The sequence below is a fragment of the Carica papaya genome, chromosome 2 (genome assembly GCF_054855325.1).
Source record: "Carica papaya isolate Zhongbai chromosome 2, ASM5485532v1, whole genome shotgun sequence".
NCBI classification, from domain to species: Eukaryota; Viridiplantae; Streptophyta; class Magnoliopsida; order Brassicales; family Caricaceae; genus Carica; species Carica papaya.
The window spans coordinates 9,659,092-9,677,734 of NC_142310.1; the positions used below are offsets into that span (position 1 = coordinate 9,659,092).

Genomic DNA, 18,643 nt, shown 5'->3' on the forward strand with positions numbered 1-18,643 from the left:
ATATAAATATAAATTATGAGATGAAAACTATGAATCGAAATCAGTGTAAAACAAAATCAACAAATTTCTTGGACCAGGCACATGGAGATTGAATTGAACTTTGGTACATTTTTTATTTTGGTCGTAGCACATAGAGAATTAGTAGAAAATCTAGAAAAAAAAAACTAAAGCAAAACGACAATCAAACCAATTAAAGCAAGAGTTGAAAGTTGAACTTTTGACACTGTTCGGTAAAAAACACACAAAAAAGGTGATGTCGACTTATCTAAAATTAATTAATTAATTAACTAGGGTTGATGCATGCGGGTACGTGGAAAAGAGCTGTCGATGCGACCCTGGTCTCTAATATTAATTAATCAGACTTTATTGGAAAGGGTCATGTAGATTTAGTTAAGATAGTCTTAGTTAAAGATACTAAATTTTCAATTAACGAATTAATCTTTCTTTTTGAAATTTTAATATTCAAAGACTTGGAATTTTCTCAGCGCGGACAATTAGTAACCCTACCAGAAAAAAAAAGCCAGATGCCGATGTACGTGTAATTATTACTTTTTATGTAAAATAAGTCATAAGGTTAGTTAGGAAAATTTAAGGGTATTAATTTAGAAATAATATTTAATTTTCTTTTTTTTTTTTGTTTTTTCACAGACTTTGATTATTTTGGACCGTTGACTTTTATCTTTAAAGCACACCTCGATGGAACGAACACAAATTAATTAAACATAATAATATAATTTTTCATGGTCCTTTTCTTTTCGTAAAAGAAATATAAATCATTATAAAGAGTAAACCGCAAGAAAAAGAAAGTAGTTAGTAATAATAATGAGGATGAGATTGTATAAAGACTTTTATTAGCATTAATTGCTAATTAAATGACGTATACTTAGCAATAAAAGTAAAAGAGTAATAATCTTCGGAGATAATGTATTTAATTGGGATATTAAATATTTTTAAAAATAATTATAAGAATATAAATCACTTTTAATTTTTTTTTTTTTTTTTATATAACTTTTAGAACAAATCTAAGATCAATTAGAACTTATCTATATTTTTAAAAGAGACATACCAACTACAAAAAAAAAAAAAAAAAAAAATTTAATGATGTATTATTATTATTATTTATAATCTAAAAAGAATGATTTAGTTGGTGCTGAGAGAAAGAATCATCTGATTGGAGTGGGTTATATTGTCTGATTATTTATATATTAATTATGTTTAACTTGTTAATTGTTGACTCGGTGGTGGTGACTGATAGGTAAAAAAATATCAAATATAAATAGTTGGCAAAAGGGGATGAAGAAGTCTTAGATCGTCAATAGTACCAAATTCCGTCAACAATCGTTTTCGTGCAATTGATAAGTATATATATATATATATATAACACAATCTAGAAGCTGGTCACTTTAATTAATATTTTGAGGTCAATCCTTAAATTGTTTTTATGGGGTGTTTGACTGTAATTTTTAGTTATAATTTATGTGGTGTCAAAATATTTTATGATCCAAATGAAAATAATTTTAATCAAAACTAAAATTAAAATATACATACGTAGAAGGTAGATGTTACATGCTTTTCAAAAATTACTTTCTACTTTCACAAATGAAATGCTTCTTATTGGAATAAACAAATTTATGTAGAAGAGTAAAAATGTGTACTTCGTCAATAGTCTTTTATCAATTCCTTTGCGGTATATGTGGCCCACTTTTACCAACTTTATTTACCAAAGTAAAATGAAAATAATAATATTTTTACAAGCAACAAATTATAAGTAGAGGAGTTGTTCACACTGCTAGCCCACAGGCGCGTTTGTGCGCGTAGGAAAATTGGCCGAGTTGAATGTTCGTATCTGAATTTTCAAGGAATTAGACGAAAGTCCCACAGATCCCTTCACGCCCTCGCGTATATAAATTGCTTCTTCCTGCTCAGGTAGCCGCCATCATCATTAACCTGCATATCTTCATTTCCCCTTCTTCTTTTGTCTTCTGGACATACGATCATATCATCTTCGTCAAGATTCAGGAAATACCAACCTGTGAATTCCATTATTAATTATACTGTATATAAATGAACCAGAGTTCTTTCTCGTGTTCCTGCTAAACTCTTGTCTGTGAATTAAGTGTATATTACATATAAGAAAATGAAGTTTGGGAAAGAATTCGCGTCTCAAATGGTACCAGAATGGCAAGAAGCGTACATGGATTACGGATTTCTCAAGAAACTGTTGAAAGATATCCAACGCTTCAACCATCGAAACAAGCCGCACCCTGGTTCGGCAGCTGCTCTAACGCGCAAGCTCACTCTCTACAGAGCTTTCAGTGGCTTAACACTCCGGCACAACCCCAACTACCAGGCCGTCAGCCCTACCAGCTCCTCCGATGTCGAAAACCAGACCATCTTGGTTAACTCCGTCAATCGGAACGGCAGCGAGAGATACCAGACGACGTTCTTGATGGCGGCCGACGAGGGAGGAGAGTACGAGTTTGTGTACTTCAGGAGACTGGACGATGAGTTCAACAAGGTTGACAAGTTTTACAGGTCTAAAGTGAAGGAGGTGATGAATGAAGCGGAGATCTTGAACAAGCAAATGGATGCTTTAATTGCTTTTAGAATTAAAGTTGATAATCCAACAGTGACTCAATGGGAAGAAAGATCTGCAGAGATGACTCGTTTGGCTTCCGAGGTTCAAACTTCAACTGCAGCATTGGCTGCTAATGTTCCAGCTGGTGCTAGAGCTGGCAGCCGTAAGTTATTGTCTTCTTCTTTTATTTTATATATATATATATATTACAAATAATATAGACAGTAATTGGGTTTGAGGTGCAGGAAGAGTTTATCACGAGCACATGGATGTGATTGATGAAGAAGCTGGGCCAAGCAGCCATGAACAAGCAGATGATAGGAAGATCAAGAGTAGTAGTAATAAAAATGTTGCAGAGAACCATAAAGTTGAGGAAGATAAGGCAAAGGGTATTAGTAGGGCGATAAGACCAGCTCCTTTACAAATACTTGAACGTGTGACGATGAACAATACTCTGGAAACTCCTCGTTCCACCATTAAAAATGTTCTCAGAGTTCCTAACCAAGAAGAGCTCAAGTTCACTAAAGATAATCTTAAAAAAGTCCAGAATCAACTCAAGCGTGCCTTCATTGAATTCTACCTCAAGCTTCGTCTTCTTAAGAGTTACAGGTGAATACATCTCCATATATATTATTAGTAATTTGTTTCTTCATTTTCAGTTTTTAGTGGCTTATTTCTTTAATTAATTTGTGTTTATAAACGTATACAACAGCTTTTTGAATACGCTAGCCTTCTCGAAAATCATGAAGAAATATGACAAGGTAACTAATGATTAAATTCCTCATATATCATAATTTTTCCAGAAAATTCATCCCGGCCGTTTCCTCAAATATATATTTATACGTGTATTTCTTGTTGCAGATAACTTCAAGGAATGCAACAAAAGCTTACATGGAAATGGTGGATAACTCCTACCTCGGCAGCTCTGATGAGGTAAACTTTCTGGATGATTTATAACTTTAATAAATAATGTGTGTAACGATCTCTTGTTTAAAAAGAGATACGATGACAAGAAGATCTAGTTCAGTTGTTTATAACTTTCTTCTCTAGAAAAAGGAGTTACCACTTTAACAACTTGAGTTCGACTGACAAGAATCTGATTCAATGTACAGATTAACAAGCTTATGGAGAGGGTTGAAGCTACATTCATCAAGCATTTTGCAAACTCGAATCGTAGCAAAGGCATGAGCATCTTAAGGCCAAAATCAAAGAAGGAAAGACATGGAGTATCATTTTCAACAGGTAATTTGTTTTTATAAAAAATTTCCCATTTCTGATGGAGTTTTTTTACATTATGAGATTTGACAATTAAGAGAATATATCGCAAATTGATTACTGGTGAAACTTTTTCAGGTTTCTTCGCTGGCTGCATTGCTTCTCTCATTATAGCCCTTGTCCTCATTATACGCGCTCGGCATATATTAAACAAGCCTGGACAGGTGCTGTACATGGAAACCATGTTTCCTCTTTACAGGTATCGTCATCAACTCTTGGTTTTCAGCTTAATAATTCCATTGATATGATGAATATATAAAAACTTACTCAAATTATAAACTTTTAATGTATATTGCAGCTTGTTTGGATTCATTGTTCTGCACATGATCATGTATGCTGCCAACATATACTACTGGAGGAAATACCGAGTCAATTACTCCTTCATATTTAGTTTCAAGAGAGGAACAGAGCTGGGTTACAGAGAAGTTCTTCTTCTAAGTTTCGTTCTTGGAGTATTAGCACTAATCTGCGTGCTTCTAAACCTTGACATGGAGATGGATCCCAAAACAAATGATTACAAAGCCATTACTGAACTTCTTCCTCTCATGTTGGTTGTGGTAATTAATTAACTAAATAAAATCAAATTCCTTTGAATTTTAGTATATTCCAATTCTGACCATTTTTATATAATCCGTTCTCATATATGTATATATGCAGCTTGTCACTGTCACACTCTTTTGCCCTTTCAATATCTTGTATCGCTCAAGTCGCTTCTTTCTCCTCACATGTCTGTTTCATTGCATTGCTGCTCCTCTTTATAAGGTATAAAGTTAAAAAATCTTTTTACTTCTCACAGTTTTGTAAACAGCCATGAAAGAAACAAACAAAAATCTTTTAATTTCCTTGTACTGCAGGTCACACTCCCTGATTTTTTCTTAGCAGATCAGCTTACTAGCCAGGTTGGTGAAATGGGCTACGATTAATTTGCTAATTTCTTCCATTTTTATCTTTACCATAAGTAATCATGAAACTAAGTTTGGTCTGCCATTGTTGAAGGTTCAAGCATTTAGGAGCTTGGAGTTTTATGTGTGCTATTATGGATGGGGAGACTACAGACTCAGAGAAAACAATTGCAGAAGTAACGACGTATTCAACACTTTCCATTTCATAGTTGCCGTGATTCCTTACTGGTCTCGTCTTCTCCAGGTACAGAAATTCATACATTTATTGCTTAATTTATTATAACCCAATAAAGCAGGTAGAAATGACATCGACAAGAAATTCATTAATTACAGTGTCTAAGGCGTCTGTTCGAAGAGAGAGATCCGGTTCAAGGTTACAATGGTTTGAAATATTTCTTGACAATAGTAGCAGTTTGCCTCAGGACTGCTTACAGTCTTAACAAAGGGTTTGGATGGCGAATCATAGCCTGGATTTTCTCAGCCATTGCAGCAATTTTCTGTACTTATTGGGACCTTGTCCATGACTGGGGACTTTTGCAGCGACGCTCCAAGAACTTTATGTTGAGAGACAAGCTACTTATATCTCACAAAACTGTATACTATGCTGCCATGGTAATTGGATCTTATATTTAAGTTGGCATGGAAGAATATATAGATATATATAATTTATGTTTTCCTTGACTGACGATCAAGTGCTTAATTATTTGTCAGGTTTTGAACGTTTTGTTGAGATTTGCATGGCTGCAAACGGTGTTGAATTTTCAGGTGTCTTTCCTGCACAGAGAAACGTTGGTTGCCATTGTCGCGAGCCTGGAGATTATTCGTCGTGGAATGTGGAATTTTTTCCGGTAATTAATTTGCATGAATATAGATATGTATGTATAAATATAGACTCCACGCAATTGTTCTAATTAATCTTGTATTATGTTGATGGATCCAGATTGGAAAACGAACACTTGAATAACGTGGGCAAGTATCGGGCATTCAAATCGGTTCCGCTGCCATTCAATTACGACGAAGATGATGATAAAGATGATTAGTATACAACTTATAATAGGCATACGAGAAATATAACATAGCATACTGTTAAGTAAACAGATTATTTATCTCAAAAATAATAATAATAATAATATCATAGTTACAAAGTTTGAGGAGTAGGAGAAACGAAAAGGAAGAATGAGAAACATATGGATGTATTAATTTGACTAGCTAACTACTAATGAAGACATTGATTTTGTGTAAGTTTTTGTTCAAACATTGGGGGCCATAAGTAAACCCTAGGTCGTACATAGTTGCTTCATTTCTGTGTTTGTTTTATAAATGTGTTTCCTTGGATGTAATTATAAATAATTTTGAAAATCAATGTTGTAGAAAAACATCTTTCATACGTTGACTACACGCGGTGGGTAAGGATGAAAATTTAGACTCTACCTGGCTCGTCTAAGCTTTACATCATGTTTTGAGGGATGGGTGTCGACAGACGTTGCCATGCAAATTGCACAAAAAGACGCTGCAAATTGACTTCATAATTACTTGTTTTATCAAGTCTTCAGAAAACAACATAATTGATTACCAAAACTTCATAATTAACTCAAAGGAGAAAGAGTTTGAAGTAATTAAAAATGTTGAAAGTATAATTGAAATTTAAAATAAGAAATTCTTTGACTCTGGTTTAAAATAGTATTTATATATATATATATATATATTAAGATGTTCTAAAAAATATTAAAAGAAAATTTTAATTATTAAATAGGTTATAAAAATATTTGTTAACGTGTTAAACGTGGTATAACTAAGAGCTTTTTTATTTTCAAAAAAGGTTTTAATTAGGACAAATTAAAAATTTTATATTTGTTACGAGAAGAGATGAGTATTAGGCCCGCATTATTCTGGGCGGTTGCCCACAAAAGAAGTTGCAGAGCCAACCCATTCTCTTCGGGATTCATAAAAAACAACAATTTAACAAAGATGACCTTCGATTCGAAAACAACTCAAAAGAATAAACATCCATGGATTGTATCCGAGTCTCCGGCGTTTTGAAATGTTTCTAATTATATAAGTTGAGAATATTTAGATTTGACTTTAAAACAGTTCAACTATTTCTTTTTCTCATCCTACTTAATCAAAACTTAGCATAATGGTTAATCTTTTAGCTGTAAACCCAGGTTCACCCCCCCTGAAATTTCTGCAAATATACCCGATAAGCATATTTGAGATTTCCATGGCTCTAATTTTCAGCTTTCTTTTTTCCATAGAGAAACATTGAATTTCCCCAAGTTTTCAATCCTGGCCAGTTTAGTCTAAATAAGAAAATTAATCAAAACGAAAAATGACTCTTCAGGAATCTTTAACGGGATGGAAGAGGTTCGGCTGATTTTTTATCATTGCCATAGTTAACAATGTCGTACTATGACTCCCATTTTGAAGAGAAAGCCTTCCTCTCCGCGTGTGTTTATTCCTAAAAATGGGTGATAGCTCAAGGGAAAAGAAGATGCAGAGACGCTCTGTTTTTTCTTTAAATCTTTCCTCAATTCCTTCAGAATAGCTTCCACCCCTGTTGTCGGGCCTTTCGGTTTCGACCCCGCCATTAGTATCAATGACGAATTTGCAGATTCCAGTAGAGCGAGTCAACAGCAGCTCTCAAGGTAATCATATTGACTCATTCCCAATATTTCTCCTCTTATTTTCTGTTATACTTAACAGAAACGAAAAGCAAACTATATATATGTATTATATACTATGGACTCGATGGACTTTTATATGTTGAATTATTCATTCCCTCAGAGTATGGTGGAATGTTTTAGTCAATATTGTTTATATTACACTATGATTTCTTCATTCTTCAGTTGGGTTCCACGATAGTATGATTTTAGGACTTCTAATGGTTCGTTTGTAAAAATAAAAAAATAAAAAAAAAAAAGGAGAGACGGAGCGGAATCCTGAGTTATTTACGCGTAAAATCAAACGTGGCTTTCTCTAGAGAGTTGTTTGTGCTTTCTAAGATTTGGGGTAGTGATTTTCGCAACAAGCAGCATGAAAAATTATTGAAATGAAATAAAGTTTTGGTATTACTGCTGAGATTATCATGTTCTGGATGGACCAGAATTCGTTCAGGAGGAGGCAATCTGCGTCATGGTCCATTGATCAACGGTCCAGGGAAGCCGCTCAAGTCCCAGACAAGAGATTCAGATTTCTTGGAGCCATGAGGATCACTCGGATCTTTACAGTTCTCCTGATAATTCTTCCTGTTGCGCTCATATTATTGATTATCTTTCAATATGAGCCGCATGATCATGTCAGTGCACTTGCAGAAGCCAGAGTTATGGAAGTGAGAGCTCTACCTCAGGTGACGTCAACCCTCCAGGAACCACAATCAAATGTTGCATCACTTGAGGATCAAAAAGGAAATGGCGGATACGTTGATGATCAAAAGAGAAGCGCTGCATCACTTGGTATAATATTTCTTTCTGTCATGTTCCTTTTATTTCCCTGTATTCTTTTTCTTATTCTTCACAACTTCACATTTATTGCAAAATTCATTACCAGAACTTCCCTGTTAAAACTATGATAGCAGCTAAATTTTTTGAAGAAATATAATAAGCTCATTTCAGTGTCTTTAGTGTTGAATATCCTCAACCTGCAAGCTTTCAGCTAGTCCCAACAAATGGACGTTCATTCTTTTAACTGAGCAAATTTATCCTACGGTCTTAGAGGCTTCATAACTGGTAGTATGGACATATGTGTTTGGGAGTGCTACAGGCTGTTGCTTGATGTTGTAAGAGTTCTAGACCATCTAGCTACTGGCTATGAGTCAAAAGATTTGCTTCTGTACTACTACGAACATTGATGCATAGAATAATAAAATCTCTTTTCAGCACCCGGTAGATCTTTTTTCTGTTTGAATTGTGCAACAAAATCTAATTATGCTAGATCTCGAATTTTCAATTTTATTCTCTGTTTCAACTAGTTGATTTTTTAGGTTATAAGTATTTTCTTTCTATTTGACAGGTTTACAGAGTTCCTCACAACATCTTAATGTGTCTATAGACAAACTGCTTGATGGACTTCTTGCTGCTGGTTTTGATGAAGATTCTTGCTTGAGTCGGTACCAATCAATTTTATATCGCAAAATTTCACCCCGCAAGCCTTCTCAATATCTCCTTTCTAAACTTAGAAAATACGAAGATCTTCATAAACGTTGTGGACCCAGTACTCGATCTTATTATAGAGCTACAAAGTTACTTGAGTCCAGTCAGAACATTGGTTCTGCAGACTGTAAATACGTTGTATGGATGTCTTACAGTGGTCTGGGTAACAGGATAATTACCATAGCTTCTGCATTTCTTTATGCTCTTCTGACAGATAGAGTCCTCCTTGTCGAAGGCGGAGAGCAGATATCTGGTCTCTTCTGTGAACCATTTCTAGATACATCGTGGTTACTACCTTCCAATTTCCCTATAATCAGTCAATTTAGTAGCTTTGATCAGAACTCTGCCCGCTGCTATGGGAAGATGCTGAAGAAAAACATGATAAATGCTTCAATTAAATCATTGCCACCTTATATATATCTTCATCTGGCTCACAACTATGATGATTATGACAAAATGTTCTTCTGTGACAGGGACCAAGCTTTTATTGGGAAAGTCCCTTGGTTGATTATGAAGACAAATAACTATTTTGTCCCCTCTCTTTTCTTGCTCCCATCTTTTGAGAATGAGCTGCAAAAATTATTTCCAGATAAATCAACCGTTTTCCATCACTTGGGGCGTTATCTTTTTCATCCTACAAATCATGTCTGGGGACTAGTCAAAAGATATTACCAAGCATACCTAGCCAGAGCAGATGAGAGAATTGGCATTCAAGTGAGAGTTTTTGATGAAAAGACTGACAAGTTTTTACGTGCAACTCATCAAATTATTGCCTGTACCACGAAGGAGAAATTGCTACCTGAAGTAGACAAGAAAGAATCTGCGGTTGTTGCATCTGCAAACCCAAAAACGAAGGCTGTTCTAGTTACATCTTTAACTTCTGGGTATTATGAAAATCTAAAAAGCATGTACTGGGAATATCCAACTGTGACAGGGGACGTGATTGCAGTTCATCAGCCAAGTCATGAAGGGCACCAGCAGACAGAAAAGCTTCTGCACAACAAAAAGGCCTGGGCGGAAATCTATCTCCTCAGCTTGACTGATTCATTGGTCACTAGTGCAGGATCCACATTTGGTTATGTGGCTCAGGGTCTTGGGGGTTTGAGGCCGTGGATTCTTTACAAGGCTGAAAATGGAACCAACCCGGATCCTCCTTGTTCTTGGGCTATATCTATGGAACCTTGTTTTCATGCTCCCCCCTTCTATGACTGCAAAGAAAAGAGAGGAATTGACACAGGGAAGCTTGTCCCTCATGTGAGACATTGTGAAGATGTGAGCTGGGGCCTTAAAGTGGTTGATGATTGATGAAGGTTGAAGTGCTACACATCTCCTTTGCATATTGTTTGAGTAGAAGTAGCAATAATTTGCCTGGAAAGGGTTGGTAATTGGTCCATCATAGGATCATTTCTTTAAACGGTATCTTTTAGTATTCTTGCATTGCAAGATACGAATGTAAAATGAAATCAAATAGACTACGTAGAAGCTTGTAGATAGAAGTAGGCACATCGCTAGAGCAGTAAATGAAATATATGCATAATATATTTATATAATACTATAAAAAAATTAACTATATAATAAAAAGTATATGAATAGTCTACTAAAAATCTAAATAATTATTTATCCATTTTCATTCTCATCTATAACCTTAAAATTAATACATTTATTTCTGTATATTCATTTTTAAATCATCTGTCAGATTCTCTTTTTTAAAATAATAATAAAATTTTTTTTAGTGATCGCATATTCAATATCCATATTAATTCTTATAAAAAATTTTATAATTTTGTAACACATATATTATCAATTTAAAAATTAAGAACGATATTTCGTCATTATAGGTAACATATAGAAAAAGCAAGTAGCTTCTAATTTCTTCTTCCTTCCTTTGCAAAAGTGATGAATAAACGCAATATAGTGATTTATTCCCTGTTTTTCTAGTGATGTAGTCATTAGATATCTAATATGGCAACTCATGTGATGATGATGTTGCATCTAAGGATTCCTTAATGTCTTCAAAAAGGAAACTCATCTTTCTATCTATATGTCATAAAAACCAATAATCAAAATTATACAATCAATTCAGTTAGTAATAATAACATCTAAATATAAGTTACAAAAACAGTATATAAATATAAGCTGATAGTTTACTGGTGAATAAGTGAGTACACAATTTAATATCCAACAATATGAACACATAAGTAAACATAGTTCAATGGAGCATTTAACTCAAAATTAAAAGAGAATAATTTAAGAAAATTTTGAAGAGAAAATCAAAATTTTCCAGAATTTGTTAGAATTTCAAAAGCTTAATTAATCAAATAAATCGAATTAATATTAATTTAAGATCCACAATTTTGAAAATCATTTTTTGGGTTTATAAAGGTTTTAATTGTTCATCAACCACGTGGAAAAGATAAATTTTGAAACAAGTTACTTTTCTGAAGTTACTTAATCTTTTATAAAATTATTTAAACTATAAAAAATAGGAAACTAAAATTTAAACTTTCTTTAAATTTCAGAAATAATGGATTAAAAGATTAGTTTAACCACTATTTGATTTTTTTATTTTTTATTTTTATTTCTGTTTTATGTAATTTGTATTTTGTTTATCACAATTCCCGACTATATAATTATGAAAAGTTCCTACACAGGCAACAAGGGTAACCTATAGCCACACACTCGGTTAGAAGAGCACACAATCTCGCCATGGAAGCTGTTGCATCATCTTCAGCAGCGTCGGCAATGAAAGCTGTTAGTTTCCTTGCAACTCCTCTTACCCCGAGAATAGCTGTTCCATCTTCCTTGAAGTCACCCACGACAAAGCCCTACATTCTCACTCTTCACTCTTCAAACCCTCATTTAAGAGGCAGGCCCGGTGTTTTCTGCCTACCCAGATGCTCGTCTCGCCCACACAACGAGACCAGTAAGGAAACAGACCGAGACTCAACCTCCGAGCCCCATTCCTTTTCAAAATCCCAGTACCCAGCGATGCCCCTTTCGACTGAATCAATTTCTGCATCTTCCTCACCGTCATCTTCCAGAACTGGATTGGTTCTTGATTTGGGTCCTTCAGGTTCATGGGACAGTGCAGAGATTGGGTCGCCGGTGGTGAAGAGATTTCTCAGTGACGAAGAAGAGAGGTGGTACATGTGGTATGACGGGCATTCTTGGGAAAGATCGGGTTCGGATTCTATTGGATTAGCTGTTTCAAGCAATGGGATTCATTGGGAGAGAGGTCAAGGCGCAGTAAAATCAAGTGGGGATGTTGGTCTGGTGATGAGTTGCGGTAAAGATTGGTGGGCATTTGATACGGAGAGCATTAGGCCTGCCGAGGTTGTCATCATGTCAAGTACAAAAGTTAGAGCCGCTAGTTCTGTTTATTGGCTCTACTACACCGGTTACAGCAATGAGAAAGTAGATGTATTGGATGATTCTTTGGGATCCTATTTAGAAAACCCAGAGAGATTTCGCTTTGACGATAAAAACGACGGAAAAAGGAGGATTCCAAAGTCCTTGCCTGGTCTAGCAATAAGCCAGGACGGGAGGCATTGGGCTAGAATTGAAGGGGAACATCATAGCGGAGCACTGTTTGATGTGGGATCTGATAGAGACTGGGATTCACTGTTTATAGCCGCACCGCAAGTTGTTTTCCATGGAAACGGTGATCTTAGGATGTATTATCACTCGTTTGACGTTGAAAATGGAGAGTTTGGGATTGGCATTGCTCGGTCCAGAGATGGAATCAAATGGGTTAAACTGGGAAAGGTCATAGGAGGAAGAAGAGGGTTTTTTGATGAGTTTGGAGCAGTGAACCCTTGTGTTGTGAGGAACAAGAAAGATGGCAAGTACTTGATGGCATATGAAGGTATTGGAGGAGATGGGGAGAGGAGCATTGGATTGGCAGTGTCCTGTGAAGGGTTGAAGGATTGGAGGAGGGTGGAAGATGATGATGAGGCAGTGCTTAAGGCAGGGGAGAGAGAAGAATGGGATAATAAGGGGGTTGGATCACCTTGTTTGATCCAAATGGATGGAGATGTTGATGAGTGGAGACTGTACTACAGAGGTATTGGAAATGGAGGAAGAAGTGGGATTGGCATGGCAGTTTCTGAGGGAAGTGAAGCCAGAAGGTTCAGAAGATGGACAGGGTTTCATTTATAACAGGAGAAGGTAGTCCAATGTTGGTTTCATTTATAAATGGAGTTAAGTCATGGTGACTGAGTTTCTTACGGAGTTGCTTGGGCAATGGTGATTCTTTCCTTCTTTTTCTCTGTAATATGTTATTTTTAGTAATAATTCAAAATTGCTTGCTGAATTTATATATTAACCAAAGGAAATCACAACGAATCTCACTGCCACCTTTAGAATCTATCTCCATGGAGGATCTGACTATAAAAATAAATTCTTGTATTGAACAACTTGAAATTAAGAAATTTCATAACGCTCGCACTTTCATAAAAGGTATCCTTGTACTAAATAATTAGATATTTTGAAATTTCACAAGGAAGCACGACAGTATGTGTTTATACACATAAATGTTCATGAGGAAGAATAATTTTTCTTGTTCTTTTATCATGTCTAATGAAGAGATGAATAAGGGAGAGAAACGAAAAGAGAAAAATAGAGAGAAAAGGTGGTTGGCATGGCTAGTGGCCATAACTCACTGACCTCATCGTGCTACTTTCATCCCCAGCATGTTTACCCACCTCAAAACTGATCAAAGGAGGCGGTGAAGTGTCGAATAGTGCCCTCTTAACTCAGAACTTCTAGTATATCTTCCAGAGTTGGACAATACCTCAGCCAAACTGACCTGTGTCATTAGGTAACTCAATATCTACTTGGTTTTGCAACTTTTCCTCCAATTGAAAACGATTGCTTAACACGCATCGACCCATCATCCTGCTTGCATTTCAGAGGCAGAATCATTCCTAAGCTTATAAGCATACAGGTTCCTTTCATTATCCTATTTCTCACAGACAATGTACGGATTGTATCGAATTATTCACAATCATGCAAAATCATTCCTAAGCTCCTATTCAGACTTAACGATCAACACAAGCACATGCAAATCATAATAACAAGCTCCACAAATATGCATCGACAGATCTATTTTATTGATTGTAAAACCTATAATATAACTAACAATAAAGAACAAGGGCAATAATAATGCTACTGAAACAAAAACTAAGTTAGTCTTTCAAAATATTCCATAATCATGTAATCTCATAGAGACACCACTGAAACCCAACTATTCCATAATCCTTGGTACATCTCTTTCTTTGTTTTCTTACTTGCTCTCTCTTTTTCTCTTTCCCCGACTGCCCTCTCCCCAAAAATTCCTCCCACTTTAGCTCTTGGGTCCCCTCAACGCTGAGTCATCACTTCCACCTTTATCGATTCCATTGCTCCAGAAGCTCTCCCGTTGACCTTGGCACTTCTGTCTTCCCCGAGCCAAACGCCTGAAAATGTAGAACGACCAAAAAAAAAGAAGAGCAAAACTCCTTTCACCTTCAGCTTTTACGATTTTTACTCTCGGATTCGGTCTCCCTCACCTTCAATTTTTTCCCTAGATTCTCTCTCTTCCTATCTAGGCATGAAGCAGACAGTTGGAACTCTTCTCCATGCTCGCGTTCTGGGCTGTTCTCGATCACGAAGCCATAACCTGTCCTCACGACCCCCAAAGTTTTCCCCTTTTGTGCTAACATAACCGTGTTGCAGGTGAAGAAGAATAAAAGAGAGAGAGCTCGTCAAACCGGCATCGTTTTGAGGAGCCAGGCTTGAGGTCGGGCAGATGGGGTCGAGTCCTAACTCAACAGTTATAAGAATGAGTTGGACCAAATGGAAACATTTGGGCTACTTTTTGTTATGAGGTGGACTTTTTGGACGACTTTTTTTTTTTTCTTCTCCAATTTTCTCTCTCTCTTTTTCTCTGTCTTTCCCTTTTTTCTTCTTGACCACCGAAAATAAAATTAAAATAATAATTATTATTATCATTGTTATCAAAAGGTAAGTAAATTAAATCTTTTCATCAGATTTTCACAATTGTTTTTACTACTAGTATTGTCATAAATATTTATTTTATGGTAGAAAAAATTGGAATATGATAATTTGGAATGTGATACTTGTTCTTATAGTACTCATTGTAAATTTAAACTATATGTTGAACGCACCACATATGATACCTGAACATATAAAAATAATCACATGATTTCGAGTATGACTCTAAATAATCTTATTTATAGAGAATTTCTTAACCTATTATGTTTTAAAGGAGAGAAAAATATTATAAATAAAAACTACATTTCAAGTTAAAAAATAATTGATTTTGAATTCACGATTAGAATTGCATATAAATAATTTGGCTTTCGAACCAGGTTCGTTACTAAACTGTAAAAGTAATTATTTATTATTTTAAATAAAAATTTATTAATCATTTATTATTTTAAACAGTTGGTACATCTCTTATTTTAGAAGAAATTATTAATTTAAACTAAATTGTATTTCATGTATTATCATTTAAAAGTACTCGAATAAATGTATTTAATTAACAATAATTATATATGTTGTTGTAAATTAATTATTATAAGAGGCGCATAAGTAAGCCTTTTATTGGAAAATTAATTGGGGAGCATTGGCAAACCACTTATATGTAGTAAACTTTTTTGTATTTTTTTCTTCTAAATTGATAGTTAACAACAATGTCTAGTATATCTTAAATTTTAGTTAAGCTTGAGTAAGGAACTCTTTATTTTTATGGTCTTTTGTAAGAAAATTTGACATAAAAGTTAATTAATTTATTTATTTATTGAATTCAACACATTTTAAAAAAATTAACAGAGAGTTAGAGTTACATACAATTCGAAAATGATACAGCCATAACGTGGTTGAAAGACTCATTGATAAAATTTTTAATTTCTTTACTCATTTCTTTCTATCTAAGTATTATACACAAATATTTTAAAACTTTAGTTAATGGAAGACTCCTATGAAAGGGGATTTGTGCACTTTTTATAGATAAAATAGATATCAAAATACATTCATGATAAGTGAATATGTTGATAACCATTTCTAAAATGATTTTTAATTCACATAAAATATAATAATTATATAATTTATTTTAAGATTATTCACTCCATCAATCTATATTTTTTTTATAATGGTTATCTATTATATTAAGTGTCATTTTAGTTGACTTCAACTGTTATGAGTGGATGAGAAAAATAAAATATTAAGTTAGTGGGTCATCCACTTAATTACTGAAATTTCACCATAACAAATATGAGTTAGCTTATTCTTTGATCATAGACTCCTAACCAAATAAATTTTTTATCTTTTTTAAGTATTTTTCAACAGATTATTTTAAATTAAAATATATACAATGTACACATAAGTTTTGTACTTCTATAAACAAAAATCAAGAAAAGAATGTCCGTTAAAACTTGAAGTTATATTCTTCTCTAGACTTTATAGTCATGGGTATAAGAAATTTATTAATGTAGGGAATTTAAGATCTGAATCTGAATCTAAATAAATTCAAAATACTCATCAAATTATCAAGATTTAGTTTGAATCAGAAGCGTAATCGAATCCATAATGGAAAATAACAACACGTTCTGGGTTGATCTTCTAAATTAGCATGTAATCCATTAGAATTCTCTCACTCTCTCTATTTTTTATGATGGTATGTCAAAATAGAAAAATCTTTATATGTAATTTGGAGATCATAACTGCATATTTATAGATTTAATTTTTATTATTTCTAATTTACCCCATCATAAAATTAAAAATTATATTTTGGTCTCTACACATAAAATCTCATACTTTGATTTGATGCATTAAAGTCCAAAATGCACTTAACTTTATCATATCGCTTTAAAAGGACTCAATTAATTTGATAATATTTTATGCACAATATTTTCACGTATGTCCACAGTTAATTAAAACTCAACAATCTCCCACTTGGGCCATGTGTCACCTCGTAATTGTGCATTGAACAAATTTATGAATATTCAGAATTTTGCTATTATTATCTGAATGCATCCCTAAATAATCTAGTCCATCAGTCATATTAATATAGGATCAAAGCGGTTTCGCTACATCTATAGTAACTAAACCCATCAATAGTCATGTATATCAATACAACTAAATAACATGGGTCAAACATAGATATGTAGCATGGAAAATACATGCAATGTGATCCAAGTATACCTATTTCCAACTGGTCCTACCTTAAACCTTAACGAAATCAATTTTAAGGAAGTTCAAAGACAAAATGAATCAAACTCTTTATAATTGAAATATAATAACCAAATGTACATAAGCCATATATAAAATTTAACATAATATATGTTTAAATCTGAAAAGCAACTGAAGTAGAAGCTTCCACTAAAACTACATATCCTTAAGAGATATAAGACCCATATGAGCAGTGTGCTCATGAAAGATCTTAGGTGGAAATCTCTCAGTGAGTGGATCCGCAACCATGGAGTTTGTCTCGATATGCTTTATAAATATCTGTCCACTATGAACTCTTTCTTTAATAACTAGGTACTTGATGTGTATATGTTTTGATTTCATCGAGCTTATGTTGTTATTAGAATATATAACTGCATAATTATTGTCACAAAATAACTTGAGTGGTCTTTCTATGTCATCCATAATGCGCAGTCTAGTGATAAGATTTCACAGCCATATTCCATAATTGGATACTTCATAACATGCTATAAAATTCGCTTCCACGTTGAAAGAAGTTTAGAGTGTTTACTTAGCTATCTTTTAGGAAATAACTCCGCTAACAAGTAGGTAGATGTAGCCTAATATGGATCTTCTACTGTCTTAATATCTGAAAAAATCAAAATCAGAATAACCAATGAGCTCTAACTGATCCGATCTCCTGTATATGAGTATGTAATCTTTTATTTTCTATAAATACCACATGACTCGTTTGGTTGTTTTCTAATGATTCATTTCTGGGTTGTTCAAATATCTCTCTAACATTCCAACAATGTACGCAATATCCAGACACGTACAAACTTGAACGTATATAAGACTTTCTACAACTGAAGCATAAAGAATCTTTTACATTTATTTACTTTTGAAGTCATTCTTAGGACATTAACTTAAATTGAACTTATTTTCCTTAGACACATTGTAACATCTCGAATCCCAATGTCAGTGAGTACGGACGTTAGTACAACATTTTTAACTAGTAGAACATATAAATATTAAATATGCAGCAAAACTACACTTTAATACACATCCCTTGTGACAAAATAATTATTTGTTTACAAATAATTGAAGCATCTAAATTAATTTACAAATCTAAAATAGAAATTAATAAGGTTTTTCTTCACCATCTTCTATTGATCTTGAACTTGTTCCTCATCTCATTTGACATGGATGTGGGTGAATTAGAGTGAGATTCACGAGCTCAGTAAGAAAAAGAATTTTATAATGAAGACTTATATACATACATTCACGCAATATGTTAAATATAATAATTTTTATCATTAAAAAAAATGTCAAACAAGCATTACAATCAAAATACACAACAAAATAAATCATCACACAAAAATATATTCTAATCCTCACTCTTCTAATCTAATTCTTATTATCCTTTCAAATCACACTCATGGATCCACAAATTCCTCAAACCAAAACGAGTTTACTCACACACACATATCACTCCACTTGGATTTATAATTTCACATTATTTAGTCTTTTAAAGCTTAATTAGGTTACCA

The 18,643-nt window shown here is 33.9% G+C and overlaps 3 protein-coding genes and 1 long non-coding RNA gene across 5 annotated transcripts; 3 read left to right on the plus strand and 1 right to left on the minus strand.

Moving 5' to 3' along the window:
• The first annotated feature begins 1,806 nt into the window (after window positions 1-1,806).
• On the plus strand, window positions 1,807-5,997 carry LOC110824107 (phosphate transporter PHO1 homolog 3-like). Its single transcript, XM_022054645.2, has 13 exons — window positions 1,807-2,741; window positions 2,824-3,187; window positions 3,291-3,339; window positions 3,440-3,511; window positions 3,691-3,820; window positions 3,932-4,052; window positions 4,152-4,410; window positions 4,511-4,615; window positions 4,708-4,752; window positions 4,850-4,999; window positions 5,089-5,367; window positions 5,467-5,603; window positions 5,696-5,997. The coding sequence occupies exons 1-13, from the start codon at window positions 2,138-2,140 to the stop codon at window positions 5,793-5,795; spliced, it is 2,415 nt and encodes an 804-aa protein (XP_021910337.2). The 5' UTR covers window positions 1,807-2,137; the 3' UTR covers window positions 5,796-5,997.
• A 595-nt stretch (window positions 5,998-6,592) lies between these two features.
• LOC110823951 (fucosyltransferase 2-like) lies at window positions 6,593-10,399 on the plus strand. 2 transcript variants are annotated; one of them, XM_088213234.1, is made up of 3 exons: window positions 6,593-7,400; window positions 7,859-8,207; window positions 8,764-10,399. In XM_088213234.1, the coding sequence occupies exons 2-3, from the start codon at window positions 7,958-7,960 to the stop codon at window positions 10,206-10,208; spliced, it is 1,695 nt and encodes a 564-aa protein (XP_088069360.1). In that variant the 5' UTR covers window positions 6,593-7,400; window positions 7,859-7,957; the 3' UTR covers window positions 10,209-10,399. The 2 variants fall into 2 exon arrangements, with proteins under 2 accessions (XP_088069360.1, XP_021910150.2); XM_022054458.2 differs by lacking the exon at window positions 6,593-7,400 and having other exon boundaries at window positions 7,480-8,207.
• A 1,138-nt stretch (window positions 10,400-11,537) lies between these two features.
• LOC110823934 (Arabinanase/levansucrase/invertase) lies at window positions 11,538-13,215 on the plus strand. The gene has a single exon (XM_022054438.2). It carries the CDS (start codon window positions 11,610-11,612, stop codon window positions 13,059-13,061), a length of 1,452 nt encoding a protein of 483 aa, XP_021910130.1. The 5' UTR covers window positions 11,538-11,609; the 3' UTR covers window positions 13,062-13,215.
• Window positions 13,216-13,350: 135 nt separating this feature from the next.
• Window positions 13,351-14,849, minus strand: LOC148268746 (uncharacterized). The gene is made up of 2 exons (XR_015816948.1): window positions 14,192-14,849; window positions 13,351-13,799 (listed from the first exon to the last, which is right to left on the minus strand). It is a non-coding gene; the product is annotated as an uncharacterized LOC148268746 (long non-coding RNA).
• Window positions 14,850-18,643: the final 3,794 nt, after the last annotated feature.